General features: G+C 43.9%; 1 protein-coding gene across 2 annotated transcripts in view; it reads right to left on the minus strand.

Annotated features, from left to right (window-relative positions):
- The window catches only part of ELOVL5 (ELOVL fatty acid elongase 5), a 64,679-nt gene that overhangs the window by 11,949 nt on the left and 26,689 nt on the right, over positions 1-26,041 (minus strand). For both annotated transcript variants that reach the window (XM_080998057.1, XM_080998056.1), the window contains exons 2-4: positions 11,896-11,961; positions 8,908-9,095; positions 2,991-3,068 (exon numbers count right to left, since the gene is read on the minus strand). In XM_080998057.1, the coding sequence (XP_080854183.1) occupies positions 2,991-3,068; positions 8,908-9,095; positions 11,896-11,953 (324 nt within the window). In that variant the 5' untranslated portion in view covers positions 11,954-11,961. The remainder of the gene's footprint in view (positions 1-2,990; positions 3,069-8,907; positions 9,096-11,895; positions 11,962-26,041) is intronic.

Below are 26,041 nucleotides of genomic sequence, written 5' to 3' on the forward strand. Positions count from 1 at the left end.
ATTTAGCCATGAACTTCACTGACTAATCTTGGGAAAGCTACTATTTCTTAGCCTATCCTACACCACATGAGCTTTTTTATTTGCTTTTTATTTAAGAGAACCTCTAAACTGCTCAGTATTTAAAAACATCTAAGTGGTGTCCAATAATGCAACATAAAAACAATAAAATAGTATCCTAAAAACAGAGATACAAACATAGACAGTCGTATAAAAACAAAAATCCAGTAATGACAAGGTCTAACCTTATTGGTCCAGAAAAGTCTGGGCAAAATTGTATGTATTTATAAGACACCAGAGGGAACCAATGGATGATGTTTCATATATTGAGTTTGAATCCTGACAAGACAGAAGTACTGTTTTGGGGGGACAGGCGGGTGTGGAGGACTCCCTGGTCCTGAATGGGATAACTGTGCCCCTAAAGGACCAGGTGCGCAGCCTGGGAGACATTTTGGACTCACAGCTGTCCATGGAGGCACAGGTCAATTCTGTGTCCAGGGCAGTTGTCTACCAGCTCCATCTGGTACGCAGGCTGAGACCCTACCTGCCCTCAGACTGTCTCACCATAGTGGTGCATGCTCTAGTTATCTCCTGCTTGGACTAGTGCAATGCGCTCTACATGGGGCTACCTTTGAAGGTGACCCGGAAACTACAACTAATCCAGAATGCGGCAGCTAGACTGGTGATTGGGAGCAGCTGCCAGGACCATATAACACCGGTCTTGAAAGATCTACATTGGCTCGCAGTACATTTCTGAGCACAATTTAAAGTGTTGGTGATGACATTTAAAGCCCTAAAAGGCCTTGGCCCAGTATACCTGAAGGAGCGTCTCCACCCCCATCATTCAACCCGGACACTTAGGTCTAGCACCAAGGGCCTTCTGGCAGTTCCTTCATTGCGAGAAGCAAAGTTACAGGGAAGCAGGCAGAGGGCCTTCTTGGTAGTGGCACCCACCCTGTGGAACGCCCTCCCATCAGATGTCAAAGAAATAAACAACTATCTGACATTTAGACGACATCTGAAGGCAGCCCTGTTTAGGGAAGTTTTTAGGGACTAGTTTTTTTAATGTATATTTAATCTTTTGTTGGAAGCCGCCCAGAGTGGCTGGGGAAACCCAGCTAGATGGGCGGGGTATAAATAATAAATTATTATAATTATATTATATTGTAGAAAAAAGGGTGGAAAACGTTCATAGTGATATTCCATAGGGTGCAGTGCTAGAAGCAAAATCTCCTCGCATATGTGCTCTACCCTGAGCTCCTTAGGGGAGAATTGTGCTAGGTAGATTAGAATTTCTATGGGCATAGTGGCTTCTATGCCACATTGCATTAACCACAAGCTTATGTTTCTAGCAACCATCTCCTAAGTTCCCATTCAGTTACTGTATAACGCAAACCAAGTCCCAGAAGTTCTCATGGTCAGCTGGAGAACAATGAACCCAGCCTGCCTCTTGACCACACTACAATGCTAGGAGTGACAGCGTGCTGCTGGGAACAATGGTTACAGGAAACGGATCTCTTTCAGGAGGAACCGGGTCATTAAGAGAGCCAAGGATTGGATGAAGAACAACTCAGCTCTCATGCAGGGGGGTGGGTTGTGTTTTGAATGGTTGCCCTTTCTCTCACCACTACCCATGGCAATGCCATTTGGCTGATTTTACTAGTCTAGCATCTCCTTCACCCTGTGACTAAGTGGGGCAAGGGGAGGGGAAGTGATAGCCAGTATCTGTGTTGGTCCATAGTGGGCGTGGTTGGAAATCCAAAAACCTACATCAGGGCAGTACCTTTATTAGGTCCAAACAATATCTTACAAAACAGTGAGCAAGTTTTGCAATTCAAGCTAGTGAAAAGCTTTCATGCTTTCTTTAAATTATCACTTCGTTTGCAAAAGTTTGTATACCTCCAGCATCAAGAGCTCAAAATGGAAAACTGCGGAATGCCCAGAAATGTATACATTTCCTACAAAAGAGACACAAAACTTTTGATTCTTGAGTATGCTAAAGCTATCCAATATTAGATGCGGTGTCCCCCATTTTAGTCTCACAACAACCTTGTGCGGTAGGGCCAGGCTTATAGATATTGACTAACCCAAAACATTTAACCACCCTTCACTTGGCTCTATGCGCAAGACGGAGTTAAGCCAGAGATTCATGGCTGGCTAAGTTGGGACAGTGATTTCTATGTCTTGTCTAGCATCCTTTAATGCTAGAAATGAAAGCAGCTGACAGAAGGAGAACATGTCCAATTGCCTCCTGAATATTTATCTGCATGGCTCCTAAACCAATGCAGTAACTTGGAGCAAGCACTGCCATCTCCATCTCCTTGTTAACGACGGAAGGGATGTGCACCAGTTTTTAAGTGTACCAAATCACCCGTGGCACTGCCAAATGATGAATTCAACCAACTAAAGCACAATTTTATTCCAGGAAAGTATCTTTATTCAGTGCCAGTAAGCCAAATTACAGTTACATGTATTTCCCACACACCCTACAGAGACAGGCTCCTCATAAAACGAGGGAGTTTCAAGCTAGGAATTTCAGAGAGATCCACTGAAAACATACGTTAAGTAGCAATACACAGAACAAAGCGGGCTGTACTTCTTACAAGCCTTGAGTTATCAACAATGGGTGCTTGCATTACTCCTTTATGTTCAGATATATCTAGATCAGGGTTTCTCAAACATGGGCCTTCAGCTGTGTTTGGACTACAACTCCCATCACCCCTAGCTAGCAGATCAGGGATGGATGGGGGCTGTAGTCCAAAACCAACTGGAGACCCAAGTTTGGGAAACTCTGGATGAACTAGATGGATTTAGTGACGATGCACTAACTTTCCTTTCAAGGCACTATCAAACCATGCAAATTACAGCAAAGCCTTTCCTTTGGCAATAACAGAGAAGGGTACATGTCCTTCCCAAATATGTAAGAACTGTACTGACCTTCGCTCCAAATGCAAGAAGCAAAGCAAAACAGTAGAGTCAGCTTATAATGTTACCTTCATATCAGCTTCGCCTCCACTGTGCGTATCCTGACAGAAGAAATTGTATCCGCCTTCCCATACTCCTGTCACCAGCTAAATGAAGGAAGAAAAAGAAAGAAGCCCATTGACAACATTGCACATTTTTACAATACTTTATATATATATATTTAAAAAATGAACTTAAAAGAATCAAAGTCATATTCACAAGACCTTAATGTAAAAGTCCCCCAAAAGCAGTTTCATTAGATGCTGGAGGCAAACAACAGCTTTTAAAAGAGTGGAGAGTGAGGGGGAGAATTTTTCTATTCTGGCTTGGTCAGACCACGCCTGGAATACTGTGTCCAATTCTGGGTGCCACAATTTAAGCAGGATGTTGACAAGCCAGATTGTGAGCAGAGGAGGGTGATTGAGGGTCTGGAAGTCAAATGCTATGAGGGAATCTGGAATGTTTAGTTTGGTAAAGAGGAGACTGAGAGTAGATATGATAGCCAACTTCATATATCTAAAGGGCTGTGTGGCGTTTGCCCTCCTAGGTGTGTGACATCATACTGGGTTCATAAGGAAAGGGTTAACTAATTGTAAAATGACTAACCAATGTGAACCCAAGGGGAGAAGTCAGGAGTTAGAGTTAGAGTTGCTGAAGAGACAGTCTGGAGTTAGGAGAGACAGAGAAGATAAGTCTGTGGGTTGGGCTAGTCTGGTGTGAGAGAGGGAGAGAATTTGTTAAGAGGAGTCAGTCAAACAGTTGAGATAATCAGTCAGAAGGTATTAGGAAGGTATAGGCTGGTAAAGAAACTAAAGTTAAGATACTGACAGGAATATTATTTGAGAAACCATAAATTTGTTAATGTTTGTAAAATAAACTTGGTTTTTTTTTGTTCACTTTTAACAACTGACTAGACTCAGTGTTTTACCAGAGAGTAACTGGTTGGTGGCAGCGGGGAAGCGAGCACAGTGGTGGCACAGGGATCAATAGACCGTTAAACGTCCGGGGACCCTGTGCGATCATCACAGGCTGCCACATGGAAGATAGAGCAAGCTCCCGTTCCAGAGGGTAGGAGCTTGAAGTTACAAGAAAGGAGATTCCAACTAAACATCAGTAAGAGCTCTTCGACAGCAGAATGGATTCTCTCGGAAAGTGGTGGACTCGCCTTCCTTGGAGGTTTTTAAGCAGAGATTGGAAGGCCATATATCATGGGTGCTTCAGTTGAGATTCCTGCATTGCAGCGAGGGTCATCTTGTCCAGCCTCCTGCAATGCAGGAATCTTTTGTCCAATGTGGGGCTTGACCCATGGCCCTGAGATTAAGATTATGACCCTCATGGTCCCTTACAACTCTATGATTCTAAGAGTCCACTGAAGGAGCGCACAGAGTAGGGCTGCTGGTGGGTGTTGCCTCCCAAAGGCTGGACAGAGGGGCCTTTGGGCTTGAGATTCCCTATCATGCACTACTCAGTCAGGTTTTGGAAATGTCTGCTATCCAATAACCTGCAAAACCTATCTACTAGAGGTAAAAGTGAGATACAGTGGTACCTTTGGTTACATACGCTTCAGGTTACAGACTCCGCTAACCCAGAAATAGTATCCCAGGTTAAGAACTTTGCTTCAGGATGAGAACAGAAATTGTGCTCCGGCAGCACGGCAGCAGCAGGAGGCCCCATTAGCTAAAGTGGTGCTTCAGGTTAAGAACAGTTTCAGGTTAAGAACGGACCTTCGGAACAAATTAAGTACTTAACCCGAGGTACCACTGTATGTACACATCACAGTGCTGAAATAGCCTGCAACTCTTATGGGGGAGATTGATAATCTTTAAGAGGGCCTTCTATAAAAGCAGGATGAGAGTAGAGTCTGATTCGGAAACAGTCTTTCCATCAGACTTCTATTTCAAGTCTTCTTGACTTGACCACAAGAAGCTTCCTTACAAGAAAACATGAAAATATAATTTTAGATTTGACAAAAATACTCATCAAATCTCAGGAGTATTGACTTGGCTGGGCCAGCAAGCAAAACAAAACAAAACTCAACTCAAGGCAAGAGGCCAGGCTTTATAATTTAGATAACGTCTTCTGAAAAATGTTTATCTAGAACTTCATGTAATATATCTTCCTTGACCCCCCCCCCAAAAAAACACCACACACAGCATTTTAAAATCAAAGGACTAACCTCAACATTTAGAGGGCACATATAGTGAATGTCAACTGGTTTCCATAAACAGTTCTAAATGTGCAAGACTCATTGCTTTAGCATGCCTGAGATTTCTCCAGCTGAGATTTCTGCATTTTTATGAAATCAGATATAGCTCTTGTGGCTGAACCAGGACTTGGTCAGTTCATATTCACAAAGCTTAGTTGGTGGCCTAGAGGCAGTCACTTTCTATTGGCCTGGACTACCTAACAGGGCTGTTGGGTGGATAAAACTGCGGGGGGGGGGGGGAGGAAAGATAAAATTAAATATGCTTTCCAAACTGTTTGGATGAAGAGGGTGGAACAAAAATATAAATGCAATGTAATAAGCAGCTCTCTTTTGGCATCCCCCCCCCCACCTAACCTCACTATAAAACTACTGCTTTGTTTCCAGTACAAAAATAAAAACATGCATTTTGAAAACAAGATACTCTAACTTTTTGTTGGGGTGGGGTGGGGGTGGGAGTACTACCCAATGATAGCATAATCATTATCTGCAGAATTTCCATTCAAACTATCTCAAGAAACTCTGGCTTTGGGAATACCACAAACAATATGTTCTCCATTTATAGTTTGCAAGTTCCCCATAGCAACCTGCTGCCCATTCCTGCTGCCACTGCATTCAGTTATCTCATCTTACATATGAAATAACAAAGAGGCTTGAGCACACATGGGAAGGAGGACTTGACCATTAATTGTTCCCTACAGGATTTCCCACAAGCTCTACAGCAGCAGCAATTTGGTGTATTTGTGCTTTGTCTTTGCTGTCAAACAAAACAAAAGAAAACCCTTCTATACATAATGCAGATTTGTGCCCACCATTTAGAAAGCCCCTTACTACTACAGCATCCTAAATTATTATCTGTTCACAGAAGTCAAGATTTCCCCACCTTTTCCATTCTTGCAGATCACTGGCATTATTAACTAGTCTACTATATTCTGTTGAGCCTTGGCTACTGATTGAAGGGTCTAACCACACATTAGGTTAACAACGTGATTAGCAATGACACAAGGGATTTAAAAAAATAAAATACCAGGTGGGTTAGTGTCACAGATGGAGGAGCAGGTAACAGATTTTTATTTTTATTTTGCTTTCAAAAAACACACAAAAGGTACATTTTAAAATGTACCGTTTCTATTAAGGCAACATGACCCTGAAATCCAAACGCAGTATCTGAAGTTATTTGTTTGGCCAGATATTTCCCTTCAAATTAAAAATCAGAAGGGGGGGAAATGCATTCCTGTGAGGTTCTAAAGGAGAAAGGATTGCGTAGATGTGTTCATTGTGGGTAATCCTGGTGCCAAAATATTTGCTCCGGAACACATGCCACAGATGCCACTATCTCACTTGAACACCTACTTTGACACAGCAAGTATGTTTAAGTGGAAAAGTAAATGAAGACTAATGATCTCTAAACAAATGAACTGCTCCTGTCGTATCTGCAATAATTAGGCGTTTCCCAAGCAATATAAAAAGTTAGGTATCTAACTTCCCGAGAGGTGCTGTTTGTTGTGAGGTTTTTCCTGCAGGGAGAAGGAGTGGGAACAAACTGCTTAAGACTGTCATGCCACTTTTGCAGAAGATTCTGAACTCCTATTCTAGCACATTTGCTCCTGTTCCCATTTTAGCCGGGATCTTTTAGAACACTTCGCATGAACATCCTACTCAGGTACCAACCAAAGCCAGAATAACTAGGCTACAGAGCCTCCAGACCTTTATAGAATGGGAAAACAAACCTTGTCTCCCCAGGTAAGGAAAGGCCACTCTGTGCAAACCAAGAACATGGCATGCCGCCCTCCCCCCCGGAAAGCAACTGATAATGGAACTGGAGAGCACTGGATGGAAGGCTGGAAAAACAAAATCTAGCAAGGGGAGGAATAATTGAATAACCTAGATTCAGCATCAAGAAATATCAAATACACAACTGACAGATTGGTAGCTGGAGGTCCTTTTATCTATTTCTTTCTTCTTTTTACTCTCTTTACTTTTATCTCCCTCGGTGGTTTATTGTTATTCTCATATTATTATTCTGTCTCCTTGTACTTTGGTAAGAACTGTATCCCCTTCATGGATCACTGCCTTGTTGTGGTGAAGGGGCTTGAATAACTCAAGAGAAGCTATGAGCTATGCCGTGCAGGGCCACCCAAGACGGACAGGTCATAGCCAAGAGTTTAGACTAAATGTGATCCACCTGCAGAAGGAACTGGCAAACCACTCCAGTATTTTGCCAAGAAAACTCCATGGACATAAAAAAAAGAGAAGCTTTGAGAAGAAAGTGAGAGTTTCCAAGTCATGCTCTGATTTATGGGGTCACAGAGATTTGAAGATGACTAAGATGACGAAACAACAAGAACTGTATACAGATAAGGGAGAGGACAGTTTGAGAACCCTGTGTGAGAGGTGGGTAAGGAGAGATACCAGAGGGATGAGGGGCTGTGGGAAGAGAGGGATGGGGCCAGGTGAGAGCTGGGAGGGCACACCTTCCTCTGTAGGGGATGCAAGTTACAATATAAGCAATGAGTAGTTTCTTTTTTCCTGTTCCTTCTTCCTTTAGTTTCTTTCTTTATTGTATTTCCTGTAGATTAGTTTGCTTTTTTTATGGTATTGTGAAAATGTCAATAATTCCCCCCCAAAACAACAACATGCGTTTCTAATATCATAGCATTCTACGTAACTATTATTCAAAGGATGTGTTTGCTAGAGACTCATTTCATGCAGTTTTCTGGTCTTCCGAGCTGCTTGCCGTGACATAGGAGCAGGTTGTGGTCTCCGTCACTTAACCACACATCTCCCATAAAATGCGGCACGAGGGCTTTGTGCATTCAGGCATGTGTGGAACAGCCCTGCTTGTTCACTTATTTCAGGAATGTATAAGCCACTTTCTCTGCCAAACCGCACTTGAGGTAAGTGCTACAGTCAAACATGCAAAGCTTTTGCAGGATGAGCTTAGAAGACTATGTTCCTCTGCCACCAGAAAGGCGTTGGTGGCCTGTAAATGTATGAACTGTGCAACTATAATGGTTAACTTTTTAGGAGTCACAATTGGTCAAAGTTTACCAAAGTTGGGGGCGGGGGAGAGAGAAGGAAATATATTACAAGGATTGTGAAGTCCAAGCTTCCAGACAAATATATCCACTTTGATCGCTGATGGGGCATTTGCTGGTGGTCCCACACGCCCCTGAAGTTTGACTGGCCTTTCTGATTGATTGATTGATTGATTTGATATTGATTGATTGATTCTATTTCTATGCTGCTTTTTATTCAAATAAATCCCAAAGCAGCTTACAAACAAAAGATAAAATTAACATAATGGAACATCACAAATACAGCATAAATTGTATAGAATGGCAACAAAACAAACAAAGCTCCGTTGAATTTGTACGCATATGCTCTCCCCTCCACCATGACTCATAAACTTTCATTCTGTTCAATGCATCAAAATACACCTGCACATAATGTTCCTGGCAGCAACTCCCTTCTGAAGCACCCTTGCAATGGAGGTGGTCAGCACATAGACTCTCTCCCTTCACATCCTTTCTGCCACCTTACCAGGGACTGAGCCTTTTGTATGGCAGGCTCTGCCCTGTGGAACTCCTTGCAAAAACAGAGATTTGGTGGGAGCCATTCCCAGTTGCTTTTAGAAGTCTTCTGAATCTGTATTATTTGGAGAGGCCTCCTGAACCCGATATTTTGTATGAAAGCATGGAACAAGCAATGCGAGAAAAATGCACAGCCTCTTCATTTCTTACCTCATAAAACATATAGAGGGACAGAAGCGTAAGCCCGAGGTTATAGACCACTAGAATACCCCTGAAGGTGAACGGCTGCCTGTTCCGCATGTACTTTGGTCCTAACCATACGATTAATAAGTATAAGACGGTGAAGATGAAGGTAGGTGTGTAATTGGTCAGGAGAAACCATCCTTTTACTCTGGGATCTGAAATGGAACACAAAGGCAACACTGTTATCTGGATTAAGGCAATTTCAAAGACTTCTGAGACTTAAGACTGGCGGAATATTCATTGTTAGGAAAGGGAAGGGGGCACATTTATGCATGTTGTGGAAGCAGTTGCTCCAGAGCGTCTGACCAGATTCAATACCAACATTTCAGACCAAAGGAAGTTGGGAGGACAATCTGTGCTAGTGGTTTCTGGTGTGTGTGGAGATTTGGTTCCCCCTTTAGCAAGGCTTTTCTAAGAGAAGCCAAAGGAATAATAGCTGGGAGATACAGTGAGAAAAGCCCGTTGCTCTGAATTGCACACTAACCCCACACTAGTGGCAAGGTTTATTTAATTGCTCTGTTGCTAAACAACTAATTATGCTCCCTATAGAAAAGTGCTGCTCCCTGAAGGAGCACCTGACACACTAGCCTTTCCTACTTCTCTCTCAAATCTTGATACCTGGTGCTTTTATATTCCAAGTTACTTTTCATTCTCTCCTTCCTGACATCTCCATTACTCCCATTATCTGAAATTAGATGGATTTTGTCAGAGCCAAGATGCTCGCCTCACCTTCCAAGTTGCCACTTTCTCAGTTTGATTGATTCCCACCCATCTGAACTACCAGGCTTTGTGGCAAAATAAGGAGAATGTAAATATTTTAAATAGTGCTTAAATACTATATTATAAAGAGATCCGAGATCCCATGTTCGCACAATTTAGCTTTGCTGTTGAATCTGAAAAATATATTCCGAGGAGTTGCACTTTCTTGGGGGGGGGGGGCAGCCTTTCATGTTTTGGAAACCTGGGGATGATCCAAGAAAATTGGAGCATCTTTCATTCCCATGGGTGTGTCATAGTAGAGTTAAGCAAATTGATGATATGATGCTGCTTTATACCAGGGAAGGGGAACCTGGTGCCCTCCAGATGTTATAGCACTCCCATCAGCCCCAGCCAGCATGGCCAATGGGCAGAGCTGATGAGAGCGGAAGCCCAGTCACATCTGGAGAGCCCAGTCTTACACCATCAGAACTTTGGTCCAACTAGGATAATGCTATCTGTTCTAATGGGCAGCAACACGCACAGGTCATAAGCAGAAGCCTTCTCAGATCTTCTAAGTGGAAACACCAGGAAGCAAACTTGGGCAGTGTTAGAAGCTCAGATATATAAGCTAGGTGCCAAACGGCTCCTTAAACCAAGATTACAGTCATCAAAACAGAATGTATAGTTGCCATTTTGAGCAAGATGGCTCTAAAGCAGGGTTTCCCAAATGTGGGTCTCCATCTGGTTTTTTGGGACTACAATTCCCATCATCCTTGACCACTGGTCCTTCTAGCTAGGGATGATGGGAAATGTAGTCCAAAAAGAGGTGGAGACGCAGGTTTGGGAAACCCTGCTCTAAAGTCTTATTTTTCAAAGGATGAAGATGACTGGGATTGATTCTCAGTTAAACATCTGGCTAGCTCAGATGACAACCTTGACCTAGGCTTAGAGCTTTGAGAACTTAAAGAAGAAAAGCCACTTGATTCAGGGACAGCCTACATATATATTGACCTATTCCAACCTCTTTTTCTTAATGGGGACACAGAACATTCATAATGTAGGGATATTCTTCACAACTGTGAGGAGGGCAGTGGGGTGGGCTAAGTGAAGACAATCTGCAACTATTAACTATGATGTTGTTCACTGCTCCTGCTCCGGCTGCACAGAAAAAGCATTTTGGTTCCTGAAATTCATTCCGTTGTGCAGGTAAAATGTAACGGATAGAATTCTACAGCCAAGATCCAATGATCCCCAAGCATGCACCTCCAGATGGTAGAGACCTCAGTTGCCTTCCTGGTGCTCAGGGCATCTTCACTTGGTCACAAGCGGTCAAAAGTCAGGCGCAAAACATGCCTGGCGCCTGGCTAAATTTGAACACTGAACTTGGGTCTTTCTCCATACAGCATTGTGTGTTCTGTCATTTAAGCTACAATATGAGCGTTTATATTTCCCACAGATATCAATGGCATTTCAGCGGTTCAGTTTGGATAGATTGCTTCCACAATTGTTTAACATACGCCAAATGCAAGAGCAATTTCGTATTTTCCGATAGCTGTAATGTTTATGAGTCTATTAACTGACAGGAGTTTTTGAACATGTGCTAACATAAATGGGCTGCCTCATTCATGTGTTTTCCACTCTGACGTCAGGACCGAATGTCACTACAGAATTCTCACCCTGCAGGGTCATCGGAACATGCGGGCTCAATTTTTGTGCCAACTCAGCTGATGCAGAGGGTGAGATCAGCGAGGGTGCCTCAAATGCAATATGTCTAAGCAAACACATAAAAAGGGCAACTATTTCGTTTTGTTCGTGACTGTGCTTTCCATGGGAACAGAACCACAGAGGCAGAGTCTTAAAAGGAGCTATTTTGTACACAGAAGAATTCAGCGCAGAAATATGCCATTCGCTCACTGACGCTGCTGCTGGGGAGTTTATTTATTAATGTAACTATAGGCCACCTCTCCAAAAGATCTAGCTACCTAAAGTGGCATAAATCAGAACACCCCTTGTATTGAATTCCAACAACGATAAAAGTATACATCTAATAAAGCACTTGTATCCATTGCAAGCCAAAACAAAGCAAAGCAAAACAAAAAAACCAACCATGCAGGGATTTCAGTCCTCATTCCAGTGACTACTACACAACATCTTAGTTAAGAGTTTTTTTAAATGTCACTGTATTCAGGAACATAAAAACCTTTGGCAAGTAAACAGAAACTAGGTAGCCCACCCTCTCCCAAATAAACCACCTACCTCTGGGTCCAAGCCAAACGTCCAGATAGCTATTGATTGTTTCATCCAGAGACGTCATTGTGCAACCTATATGGAAGATGGGGAGAAAACAGTTATTTTGCTCTTTTCTATGGAAATGCTGCTATCAGGATACAGTTTAAACTAGCATGAGATACCTTCGTGGGTGTGGGAATCCATGGCTCCCTAGATGGTGCTAGACTGCAACACCCCATCATCCCTAAGCATTGACCGCACTGGCTGTGGCTGATGGGAGTTGGAGTCCAGCAACAACCAAAAGGCCACAGGCTCCCCAAGTATTCCTCTGAACACTTGGAAGATTTTTGCAGGAATATTTGGGGAATTACAGCCCATCTTTTGCACTGAAGGCTGCTCCACTGTCAGTATACCTCTGAATCACAGGTGGAAAGAGTGCTGTTGAACTCACATCACGGTATTAACATGACTTTCTGCATTTCCCAAGGCCAGGACACAAATAAGGAGCCTATACTACTTTAAATGTACATTTATAAATGGTACTCTTCTACTTATCGCAAGGGAGGCTTAAAGGAGATTTAGGGAAATTCCGCAAAACGTTATGTTAGATACACATTTCCTTATGGAGTTTCAAATGCATAAAGCATGGCGTAACTTTGTAAGACTTCTTTTGCATTCAGTAGTTAAGAGCTGCAGGAAGACCACAAATAATGGGAGAAGACACTGACGCTGAACAGAGCACACCATAAAGTTTACATCCCTAAAGACGTATTTAAAAACATCTCCTGCCATCTTGAAGGCAGCGTACAAGAAAAGAGACAAAATGGAAGCCATCTCTACTTTACTTGGATACTGAAAAACAATATTCACAAGTCAAAGCCTGAAACAGATGCAGCAGGAACTTGTTTTATAGCTCGTAGCTGCACAGGAAACACTTATAATTAAAAAGGGACTCTTCACCTGCCTTCCTCCTCTCCTACTTTATAAATAATCCTGAGTCACTTTTTGGCCTCTGTGTCTGTGTGTGTGTGTCTGTGTGTCTGTATGCACAAAACAAAACAAGTCTATGTACAGCGAAACCATAGCAGCAGCTCATTTAACCAAAAGATGAGAGTTGCCAAATAAAGCTTACCCGCAGCCCTGATATTTCAGACCACGTTTAAACACAGCAGAATAAACAGTGTCTTATAATGACTTAATGCCACCTTCCAAATAAGCACAGCAGAACCAAGCTTGTCAAGTAAACCCTTCCTGGGACTTCACCTTTCGACAGTATGCATAGAGGAGGGTCACACTATCAAAACCATGAAGCTCTGCAGCATCTGAAAATGAGGGTACTCTTTGCTGCCTGCTGTTGCACCAATGTCCAGAGGTGGGTGGATGTGTTTAAGGGGGGAAAGAGAGAGATCAGGTCTCCAGTTACCAGATCAGCACCAACACTTGTGGTGCTGTGTTGACATCTTCCTAACCGGCAGAGACCAAAGCGCAGTCAAGAACCATTTTACTGCATTCAGAGACTCAATCTTTGGCATCCTCAGTTCAAAGGATCCCTGGCAACTGGGAAGACTTCTGCCTGGATGAAGCATTGCTAAGCAGAGTACATAATACCTTCCTTGGAGGTTTTTTAGCAGAGGTTGGATGGCATTTGCTATGGATGCTTTAGCTGAGTTTTCTGCATTCCTTGGGTTCTGTCAAAACTCCACAATTCTATTATTCTACTGGAATAGATGGACCAGTATAAGGCAGCTACACACATGCACACATATTATCTACCACTAAACGGGATGCAGGCACAGAATAATAAAGCACAATCAACACAGAGGTTAATAAGAAAATACTCCTCTTTGTAAAGCGTTCCAGAACTACCTTCTTTCCCTAAAGTAGTCACACTGTATCTCCCAGGTCCGTCCCATATATTGTGCAAGTTCGCAACTTTTGAGCTGTTCACACTGCTAGAGTTGCCATATTTGGAAGAGCAAAAAAGAGGATACATTTGCAGACTTTCTGCTTTTAACTACGGATCGCTATGACGATTCTCATTTTACAAAGCCATGAAAAAGAGGGCATGTCCTGGGAAAAGAGGACATATGGCAACCCCACGTCACGGCCACCAATTCCCAGTTACTGACACACAAGGGAGTCCTGCTGCTACCCCCCGCCAACCCTGAACTATGCAAAGAACTCACATTTCATGGAGTTCTTTTAACTCTATTAAATTGTTAAAAGGAAACAGTGTACTCCAAGGGCATTTGTTGCAGTTGTTTATTCACACATCACAATAACCTCAGCAATGTTGTTCAGCTGCTTCAACCTTTGACATGAACATTTCCATATGCCCACCCCCAAGCGTCTCCTGTTTTCTCCCCTCTTGGGTGGGAAAGCAAGTATTCATCCCTTCTCACTGCATTTCTCTAAACAACAACAGCCACCACCCAATGCTGGATAATGCCACAAAACTACCATGCCCTTTCTGAGCTCTGCTCTGCTCATCCCAGGAATAGGAGTATGCAACTGGCTACTTTAACAAGATTGACATAATCCACACTATCAGCAATATGGCTATACTAAGGATGGTTTCCCCCCCAGATTTGCATTAGTAGGTTCCCCTCGCCCCATACACACACACACACACACACACACACACTCAGGAGCAGGAATATCACTTTTTTTTTTGCATGAAATAAAACTCAGGTAATGATGATGATGATGATGATTTATTTATACCCCACCCATCTGGCTGGGTTTCCCCAGCCACTCTGGGCAGCTTCTAGCAAAATATTAAAAACATGATAAAACATCAAACATTAAAAACTTCCGTAAACAGGGCTGCCTTCAGATGTCTTCTATAAGTCAGATAGTTGTTTATTTCTTTGACATCTGATGGGAGGGCGTTTCACAGGGCTGGCTCCACTACTGAGAAGGCCCCTAACCTCACTTCTCACAGTGAGGGAACTGACAGATGGCCCTCAGTGCTAGATCTCAGTGTCTGGGCACAACGATGGGGGTGGAGACGCTCCTTCAAGTATACTGGACCGAGATCATTTAGGACTTTAAAGGTCAGCACCAACACTTTGAATTGTGCCCGGAAACGTACTGGGATCCAATGCAGGTCTTTCAGGACTGGAGATATGTGGTCTCAGTGGCCACTCCCAGTCTAGCTGCCGCATTCTGGATTAGTTGTAGTTTCTGGGTCACCTTCAAAGGTAGCCCCATATAGAGGGCATTGCAGTAGTCCAAGCAGAAGATAACCAGAGCGTGCACCACTCTGTCAAGACAGTCTGCGGGCAAGTAGGGTCTCAGGGTCTGGTAGACAGCTGCCCTGGACACAGAATTGACCTGCACCTCCATGGTCAGCTGTGAGTCCAAAATGACTCCCAGGCTGCGCACCTGGTCCTTCAGGGGCACAGTTACCCCATGTCAGGATCATGACACTTCTAGATGGTCACTAATTTCAGGTAGTATCAAATCACATGCTGGTAAATTAAGCTTGGATGATTAAAGGTGATTTGAAGGTCTTGCACAGCTAACCAATTTCTCCTCTCTCCCAACCCCCCCCCCCCAACTTTTAGCTGTAAGGAAAGTGACAGGAAAATGAAGTGGGCAGTGCGGGACAACAACTGCTTTGATGGAACACTGTCTTAGCCTCCCCACAAACAAATCAGAACGAATGCTCAATAAACAGGTCTTCTGGAAGTACTCTTATGGCTCAGTTGGTAAAGCATGAGAATGTTTTCCTCAGGGTTGTGGGTTCGAGCCCCACGCTGGGCAAAAGATTCCTGCATTGCAGGGGGTTAGACTAGAAGACCCTCGGGATGCCTTCCAACTCTACAATTCTATGGTTTTTACAAAGAGCATGAACTTTGCTGATACGTTTTGATTTGGGGGGACACACTCCTGTCCAGCCACAGATAACATGGAAATCCTCCCTGAAATTTTTAACAGGCTTCAACAACATTAGCTAGAAAGTTTAGATCTGCCACGCAATTGAACTAAAGCACACTGACTTCTAGAATAATGGAAAATGGGACTTTAATTTTCCTCCCTCAATATAATGGACTGGAAGAATAACTCAAAACAATTAGAGGCATGGAACGTGCAAATTAGAAGATTGTGTGAAACATAAGGTATTTGCTCGTCTCTCTGTAGGTATGCCACAAAATGGCCCACACTCACAAAAGTTAACAATTGGAATGGGATCCCCCAAGGTGCTTCCGGGGACAGGGAAGCAGAAGGGGCATTACTCCAAAACTAAGCAGTCAAAATGCGGAGCATCACATTTCCCTTGCCACTGAGACAAGCACTCCAGCACAACACAAGACCCAAGCACACATGAGCTGTGAGGTGTCCACTGTCTCACCAGATCGCTGGATCATGGGGGAGGAAGTTGTTTTCTAACAGCAGTGTGTGTCCATGCTTGTGCAATACAGTGGTACCTCGGGTTAAGTACTTAATTGGTTCCTGAGGTCTGTTCTTAACCTGAAGCACCACTTTAGCTAATGCGGCCTCCTGCTGCTGCCGCACCGCCGGAGCAAAATTTCTGAACTCATCCTGAAGCAAAGTTCTTAACCCGAGGTACTATTTCTGGGTTAGCGGAGTCTGTAACCTGAAGCATATGTAACCTGAGGCGTATGTAACCCAAGGTACCACTGTATAAACTGAGTTTACTAGTGTAAACAAGTATAGCATGACATGGTAAAGGCTGCATACAAAAATATATATTATTTGCAAAACAAACTGAGATAGGAAAGTCCTCTTTGCCCTTGTAATTAGAAACTTGGGGAGGAGAACATTTACAGGTGAGTCATCCACTTGCCACCTGAATCTCCATGTGGTCATCTCACTTGGCTGAATTGACAATGATTGATTTGGTTACATAATACCACTATGGAATAAGCCAGAATGGTTTTGTGCTTGTGTAAATTTATTTGTATATGTATTAAGAGATGCAAGGTCTCTAAAGCCATTCAGTGGGTGGGGTGGGGAGAACATGGAGAAAATGTATACAGTGTAATGCATCAAATACACCATTATATACATTTTTAAAAAACTTGGCATATAAAATTCTTCATACTACACACCCTGAATGAATAAAATATTGTCTTTCAAAGCATTTCACTCATCCCAAAAGAGAAACTACTTTGTTGGAGGTTTTTCCTCAGTGTGCCCCCCAAATGTTTTTCTTTTAGAGTTTTACCCCCCCCCCCAATAAACACAATGTTAGAAATATTTAGAAAGATCATTTTTTGAGGATAGGGAATGGTACATAGCATCTGTGTTCCTCTCCAAATATGTCTAGGCTTTCACATCTAAATAAAAGCAAAACCACTGCTTAAACTGAATTCAGTTCTTTAAAAAGAAATAAAACACTACTTTCACAAAAAAAGAGCTTGGGGGGGGGAGTCTAAAAATATGAACTGTCTGGGAGGCTTTGGTCCCGCGCTTGCCCAATTGACCCTGTTTTTCAATCTCAGTTGACTATCCCTCCTTCCTGCATTATATCTGGGTGGGGCTGGCTCATGTTTTAAAAATGTGAACCTGCTACCACCATCATATACTGCGGAGGCCTTAGCTATGCTGTTACAAAAGTGTTTTGTGTATGTTTTTCCCCTCTCTCAACTTGTGCCAACTCCTGACATCTGTTGCAGTGTTCTGAATGGAGAGCGAGAGACGGTGTCTGTGTATGTGTTACGTATATCCCCAAATATGTAGACATAACGTTTGGGATCTGAATTAACAATTAAACCATTAAAAAAATAATCCACCGGCTCAAGTGGCAGCAGTCCCTCCTTTTTCTCTTTTCTTTTCCCTTTCCAAGAAACTGCAGGGATTTCTGGGAATACAACTCTCATTCTCTTTTGTAACGGGAAGAAAAATGATATTTTGCTGTCTCCTCCAACTCTGAGGAAACAAAAGCTGACTGTCATGACAGAAATTGCAGAGAAAAACAGGAACATCGCAACAGTGATGGTTTTTTTTATTATCTTTCTTTTTCCAACTATAGTGTGTGATATTTGCAACAAGGATTGTATTACGTGAAGGCCTACCTTTCTTAAGGAGGCTTCAGTGGGAAGCAATTGTCTTCTGACATTCTGTGGATGAGTAGGATGAGCCCAATTATGTGTGCATGGGTAGGCGGGGGGGGGGGGGACTTGGGGAAAGGCTCCAGCACCTCCTACCTCCACACTCCTTTGGCCCTTTAAGATTTGTGGTGGAGTCCCTCTGAACCACAGGGTGGTCCGCCATGTTGTTTCGCATAAACCACATCCACTTTTGCAGGACTTGATGTCATATCAGGCATGGGAAAGTTCAAACCATACCTAAAAGGCCCTAAACAGCCTCAGCCCAGTATACTTGAAGGAGCGTCTCCACCCCCATCATTCTGCCCGGACACTGAGGTCCAGGGCAGAGGGCCTTCGGGCAGTTCCCTCACTGTGAGAAGAAAAGTTACAGGGAACCAGGCAGAGGACCTTCTCGTTAGTGGCGCCTGCCCTGTGGAACGCTCTCACGTCAGATAACTATCTGACTTTTAGAAGACATCTGAAAGCAGCCCAGTTTAGGGATGCTTTTAATATTTGATGAATTGTTGTATTTTAATATTTTGTTGGAAGCTGCCCAGAGTGGCTGGGGAAATCTACCCAGATGGGCAGGGTATTATTATTATTATTATTATATAAAAGGAGGAAGAATTGGGAGTGCACTCAAAGTCTACTCCCAATTCTTCCTTTTCTGCAAAGAAAGTGTTGCTTTGATTTCCTGGCTAGAATTTTTGTTTAAGGGCCACCTTGCATTTAAAGACAAGGGTATGCCACTCTCATGTGCTGTTTGGACATTATTTTCTAAAAAAAATATATAGTAATAAGAACTGGGACAGGAAGTGCCTGCTTAGAGATGACAAAAGTCTTGCAAGGATGTAAAAGTAACTTCCAGTACATGAGGCTCCATTGCTTATTGGCAAAGAGGAAAAAAAGGCACGGGGTGCAATCTCTTCCTTCATATTGGTTGGAAGGTATTATAAAAGGAGCTTGTCTTCCCCTGGAAACCCGTCATGCCTTTGCAGGAGGTCTGCCTCACATGGAGAATGAAAGCCGTAAGTGATTCTGACAAAGTTAGAGCCTGCTAGCCAAAGCACTTCCCTGAGAATTAAGAGGTAATCTGCAGAATGCAGTCCAGATGAACCCAACCAAAAAAACTCACCACATCTCTCCCCATTAAGATGACTTTCACAATCCTCCAAGCCAAACAACATCTCCTCTGCCAGAGTTCAAAAGTATAACTATTACACTGGGAAATTCAGCACGGTACAATTAGTCACAGTACAGAAATGGCAGGCTAGCCTTGCGGAAGAGTTTTGAAAAGATGTCAGAAGCCACATGATCAAAGGATAAATTCCGGCTAGTTCAAACTCGTGTTTGTGGCTCAGACGCCAGTCCAGAACAGACCCACATCCAGGCTTGAATGGCTTTAATCTATGCTTGCTGTCTTGTTAGGATTCTTTTCTCCTAGTTCAAGGCAGTGTGTGGAGATTTTGATACACCAGGTCTTTGGCACAGCTCCCCCTGAAACATTTCCCTCGCCCCAACCTCACGTCTCCAGCTGTCTCTCCAATATTTCTGCTTGGACGCTTCATTGTTGTCTCAGTCTCAATCTTCTCAAGACTGTACTTCTCATCTTTCCTCCCAAGCCTCCTTTCTTTGTTCCTGCTTCACCCTGCACACTTTCTTTGTTCGTCGACAATGTTGCCATCTACCCTGTTGAACAGGCGTGTAACCTTGGTTTTTCTCCCCCTCCTTTGTTCCTCATGCGGAGTCCACAGCTACATTGTGTTGCTTTGCAAAAAACGCAGCCCTTCCCACCGCAGGAACTCAAGTCTACGCCATGGTAATCTCTCACCTAGACTACAGCCTCCTCCTCTTTGGTCTTCCGCTGTCTCACCTGGGTCTCCTCACATCTGTCAAGCACTCTGCTGCTATAATAATACGCCTCTGTCACCACTCTGATCATGCAACACCACTCATTGAAATCTCTACCCAGGAAAGGAATTTGTTTTAGAAATGATCATTACTGATCTATTGTGGATTTGACACTTGGTGGAGTAACCTCCCTTGTAGATATTGCAAATGTTGAAATATTTCACGTGCAGGAATAGGCAAGTGGATAGCTAATGGTTAGGGATAAAGTAGTTTAATGGAACGTGTATTAAAAAATAAAGCAGCAACAGGAGGAAACTGGACACATCAAGAATAGAGGGCGGGAAACCAATTTTGGGGGGAAACTGTATTAAATTTGTTTTAATTTGTAGCTGATTAGGTACGATCTGGAAAAATCAATAGAAATGATTCAGCAAATTTTATCTCTCTACTTCTTTCTGTCTGTTTCCACATTCAGCGCCAGGTCCTTCAACCTCCTCCATAGCCTTGCCCCCGCCACCCCCATCTCCTGATACAATCCTGCCAATGACCTTTGCTCATCTAGTTCCACCACTTGTAGCTGCTCAAAGGTTTCCTGCATCCTACAACAGTTCCATCACTTCTCCCTCGCTGCCCTGTGCCCGGGGCTGCTTCCCAGAACATCTGTCCAAAAACCAGCTAATGCCCTAATGGAACTCTGAGCATGCACAACTGAAACAACCACACAGCCACGTTTGCACGTCGCAATAAACAGGGCATATAGCCAGTGAAGCGGAGAGGGGGAAATCCCTGTGGGAATTTTATATTTCTTAAAATTCATTAGCAACAATGAATGGATGCGCCAGCTGAAAATGCAGCAGTAGGCAATCTTGGCAAGTTCATAGCTTTGTTTACTAAATAAAAGGAAATTGAACATGCTAAATCCGATCCCTCTGCAGGGAATTGGAAATTTTCTGATGAAGACTGAAAACACTGCAATTTGCGCAGGATTTTTTTTTTTTTTTTTACAAAAAAGGATGATTTCCCATTCAAAATGTTTTGTAAAAATCCCCATTGCTGTCACTGGGGAAACATGTCTGAACCAGAATATTGGCCAGTTGTTCACCAACAAGCTAGGATATGCAAGCCAACAAACCATGGCTTTTTTAAAAAAAATACCCAGGATTCAATGCTTGGCCACCACAGTAAGCAGAGCTCCTGGTTTGTTTCTCCCACCTGTTCCTGACCTAAAATTTATTTGTGAGCTCCTCTTGTACTCTGTAAAATGCCACATAACCACCGGTGTCATCATATAAACAGAAAACACACCTATTGTATAAGATTCCTATTGGTACAGTCTACCTTTCAGGATGCAGGTGGCGCTGTGGGTTAAACCACAAAGCCTAGAACTTGCCGATCAGAAGGTTGGCGGTTCGAATCCCCACGACGGGGTGAGCTCCTGTTGCTCGGTCCCTGCTCCTGCCCACCTAACAGTTCAAAAGCACGTCAAAGTGCAAGTAGATAAATAGGTACCGCTCCAGCGGGAAGGTAAACGGCATTTCTGTGCGCTGCTCTGGTTTGCCAGAAGCGGCTTAGTCATGCTGGCCACATGACTCGGAAGCTGTACGCCGGCTCCCTCTACCAATAAAGCGAGATGAGCGCCACAACCCCAGAGTCGGTCACGACTGGACCTAATGGTCAGGGGTACCTTTACCTTTACCTTTCAGGTAGCTTGCTTGACACTTTATTCATTTTCTTCCACATTCTTTTCATTGGTATTTCTTCTAGATCCTAACTGCTACTAGGAATGGTTAAGAAGCTCACTGGGGTAGTTTTTTTTTAAAAGTTAGAAAGGTCACTCCCTGCCTCTTTAAAATATGCTCCTCTGCCTTCGCAGTGGACAAACTACCTCTTTTACCTCTATGGTCACAGAAAACATCCCTGGTTTTATGTAAGAGCAACAGCCTCCAAAGAAACACTACTGATAATTATCAAAATGAGAGATGCTGAAGCTATAGTCACTGGTAACTCAAGAAAGATGCAATATAAGAGCAGGCTTGCAAGCTAGAGATGTCTCCAAAGTCATAATTACCTTGTTTGGAATATGGATTTGCCCTGCTTGTAACGCTGGCAGTATTATGAATCAAGTGTCACTCCCTGGCACAAGTTCTTCTTTGGCTCAGAAGGTAAAATGAGATTCTCATCATGCAGAGTCAGCATTCAGGCTGACCCAGCGACTTTTGAAGGGGCAAGAACAAAGTCCTTTGTGTGTTAACTCCTTGCTGTCAACAAAGCTCAGCTAATATCGCTGTGAAATATGTGACCCGACAACCAATCAAAATACAAGGCTGCTTGAGGAGTATCATCTGTTTGAGTCCATTAAAAGAGGCTAATCCCAGTGCAGCCAGTTTGCTGCCAACATTTCACATGGCTGTTCTCCTCCATCCACAGGAACATTGAAAGCTGACTTCCACTGAGTTCATCCAGTTTACTACTGTGTACCAGTGCTAGAAACTCAGATACAGTGGTACCTTAGGTTACATACACTTCAGGTTACATACGCTTCAGGTTACTGACACTTCAGGTTACAAACTCCGCTAACCTATAAATAGTACCTCGGGTTAAGAACTTTGCTTCAGGATGAGAACAGAAATCGTGCTCCGGCGGCGCGGCAGCAGCCGGAGGCCCCATTAGCTAAAGTGGTGCTTCAGGTTAAGAACAGTTTCAGGTTAAGAACGGACCTCTGGAACGAATTAAGTACTTAACCCGAGGTACTGTATATAAGCTAGGTGCCAAATGGCTTCTTAAACAAAGATTACACCAAAACAGAATGTCTACTTGCCCTTTCGGGGCAAGACAGCTCTAAAGTTCTTCAAATGACAGACTGACTGTGATTGTTAAGCATCTGGCTAGTTCAGATGACAACCCTGAGCTAGGTTAAGAGCTTTGAGAACTTAAAGAAGAAAAGTCACTTGCTCCAGAGACAGCCCACATATATATTGGCCTGCCACTACCTCTTTTTCCTTAATGGTGACACAGACCATTCATAACGTAGGGATATTCTTCACGACTGTGAGCAGGACAATGAGGTGGGCCAAGTGAAGACAAGCTACAACAATTCACTGTAACGTTGTTCACTGCTCCTGCTCAGACGGCAAAGAAAAAAGCATTTTGGTTCCTGAAATTCATTCCGGTTGCGCAGGTAAAATGTAACGGGCAGAATTCTACAGGATGTGGTATTAGAGTGTGAAAGCAATCCAGATCCAAGGAACCCCCTTCATGCAACTCCAGATGGTAGAGATGTCAGGCACCTTCCTGGTGCCCAGGCATCTTCCCGTGGTCAAAAGTGGCCGAAAGCTAGGGGCAAAATGCGCCTGGCTAATTTTGAACTCTGCTGTATGGAAATGAGAGCTGGACCATAAAGAAGGCTGATCACCGAAGAATTGATGCTTTTGAATTATGGTGCTGGAAGAGACTCTTGAGAGTCCCATGGACTGCAAGAAGATCAAACCTATCCATTCTTAAGGAAATCAGCCCTGAGTGCTCACTGGAAGGACAGATCCTGAAGCTGAGGCTCCAATAATTTGGCCACTTCATGAGAAGAGAAGACTCCCTGGAAAAGACCCTGATGTTGGGAAAGATGGAGGGCACAAGGAGAAGGGGGCAACAGAGGACGAGATGGTTGGATAGTGTTCTCGAAGCTACCAGCATGAGTTTGACCAAACTGTGGGAGGCAGTGGAAGACAGGGGTGCCTGGCGTGCTCTGGTCCATGGGGTCACGAAGAGTCGGACACGACTAAACGACTAAACAACAAGTGTCTATGGGACTGGCAGCAACTCTCCAGAATTTCAAGCAGCAGGCATACCCAAGCCCTACCTGGAGATGCCAGGATTGGATCTGGGGTCTTCAGCATGCAAGACAGAGAGACTCTACCACTGAGCTACATCTCAGTATAAAACTCTCAGGTTCAACATACATATGCTACCATAAGACACCGGTTGGAAAACAGACAAGCTTCCTGCTCAACAACCTGTCCCAAGAGGCTCGCATAAGCAAAGCTAAATAAAAACTGACCTGACCAGCATTTTTGCCTTCTGGTCCTCATAAGCAGACACACAGAGCGTGCCTTCCTAACAGGACTGTCAGATGACAGCCCAAAAGTCTATCCCCCTTCCTGGCAATTCTTTCATCTGCTCCCTTTGCTGTCACCACCTCCTCTTCCAGCAGCGAGAATTAGCAGATTGTTCTGCTAGAGGTGGGAGCAGAGTGTGCCACTTTCACTGAGAGGTCTGGCTGCAAAGCACTTTGTAAAAAAAACTTTCCCCAGCCAGTGGAAAAGGTGGTGGTGGCCTGCAAATAGAGATGGGTAGGTAAAGGATAGTTTCTCTTTAAGGTCAAGTTGTAGGCACATCAAAATGTAGAGGTCAGATCTTAAACTTGATAATGGCAGGGAGAGGAGAGCTCTTTAGCCCAAGGTCACCATTTCATCACTTCATCTAGCATTAATTGTTCCGAATGATAAAATATGTCTGAAAGGTTTCACTTCCATTCCCAGGTTGGTTCTGGACCTTGATTTGGGTAAACAAGGGCTGGTAAAAAGACAGCTTTTCATAGTACTGTATTTTTCGCACCATAGGACGTGCTTTTCCTCCCCTAAAAAGTAAGGGGAAATGTCTGTGCGCCCTATGGAGCGAAGCTAGCAAGAACCGCTGCTGCTGACACGCTCTGCGCAGCTCTTCCGGCTCATTTTAAAGCCAGCAAGAGCCGCTGCTGCTGACCTGAGCCGGGGAGGAGGGAGGGAAGGGGATTCCGTCCGTCCCTCCCTCCTCCGTGGCTTGCTTTGAAGCAGCAAAGTGGGAGGGGAGCAGCTTAAACCCGTGTAAGCGGCTCCTCTCCCACTTTCCTGCTTCAAAGCAACCATGGAGGAGGGAAGGAAGGGGATCCATGCAGCGGATTCCCTCCTCCTGGGCTCCCTTTGAAGCAGCAAAGTGGGAGGGGAGCAGCTTACACTCTGTAAGCAGCTCCTCTCCCACTTTCCTGCTTCAAAGTGGAGGGAATTCGCTGCAGTTGTGAGCAGAGGATCCATGGCTCCGCTTCCTTCCCTCGAAGCAGGGTGCGGGGGTGCAGGGGGGAAAGAGGGCAGGAAATAGATGCCGGGCAGGAAGACACAACTACACTTTGACCACTGGAAAGTCCACCTCAGCCTCCCCAGATTTCCACTGAGACAGCCAGGCTAATCTCGATGGCCATAAGTCAGGCTCAGTATTATTAACTGGACTTAGATAAGCCATGGTTCCCCTTCCTACCCTCCTCTGAGGCTCGCTTTAAAGCAGCAAAGTGGACAGGAGCCGCCCGCTTTGCTGCTTTAAATAGTTTAGTGCAACATTTGATTCAGAATATTTTTGTGTGTGTTTTCCTCCTCTAAAAACTAGGTGCACCCTATGGTCAGGTGCGCCCTATGGAGCGAAAAATACGGTAATTCAGCAAGCAGCATCCATTTAACCATTTCTTACAGAGTGAGGGACTTCTGTCTGCTCTTCCCCCATTCTTAGTGCACTTCCAGACTGTCACTATTTTGGGGCGAGAGTCAATCACAGACCGGCACACCCAAGTTGCACATTTAGAGCTGATTTGGAGCTCTTGGACAACCAACCCCAAACCACCTTTTTTCAACAAGGAAACAACAGGAACATGAACTGAAACTGATGGGAGAGCAATTGCTTGATGCAACTTTGTCCTTGCGAAAAAATCAGAATGACTACTATCTACACATACAAGCATATACAGAGCAAAGCAGTAGGGGGTGGTTAATTTTAATTGGAACAGTGGGGATGAGTGGGGATGGAGCATTTAACCCTTGCTACAAATGCTGCTTTTCTGATCACATGACCAAACTAGTGCTGTTTTTCTAGAAAAAGAGGTGCCAGAGTTCACCACGAAGCTCTCCCTTGTTCTCTTAGAATGGCAATGGTGTCCACCAGAGCTGAGCTCCGGCTGAAAAAAAGCCCTGTCCCAAACTATCATATGTCCTCCTGAAGGAAAGATGATGATGATGATGATGATGATGGTGGTGGTGGTGATGAGAAGAAGAAGAAGAAGAAGAAGAAAGAAGAAGAAGAAGAAGAAGAAGAAGAAGAAGGCCGCAGATTTAGAGCAGCAAGTAGAAAAAGCTACACATTTCCTTCGGTAGCACTGCTATGTCAATTGAAATTAACAAAGGGGTGCAGGTGCTTGAAAGTGGGGAGCAGGACTTTCCTGTTATGTCACCTTTAGCTCTTAAGACCGC

This window comes from Podarcis pityusensis, assembly GCF_964106645.2.
Source record: "Podarcis pityusensis genome assembly, chromosome: 3".
Lineage (NCBI taxonomy): Eukaryota > Metazoa > Chordata > Lepidosauria > Squamata > Lacertidae > Podarcis > Podarcis pityusensis.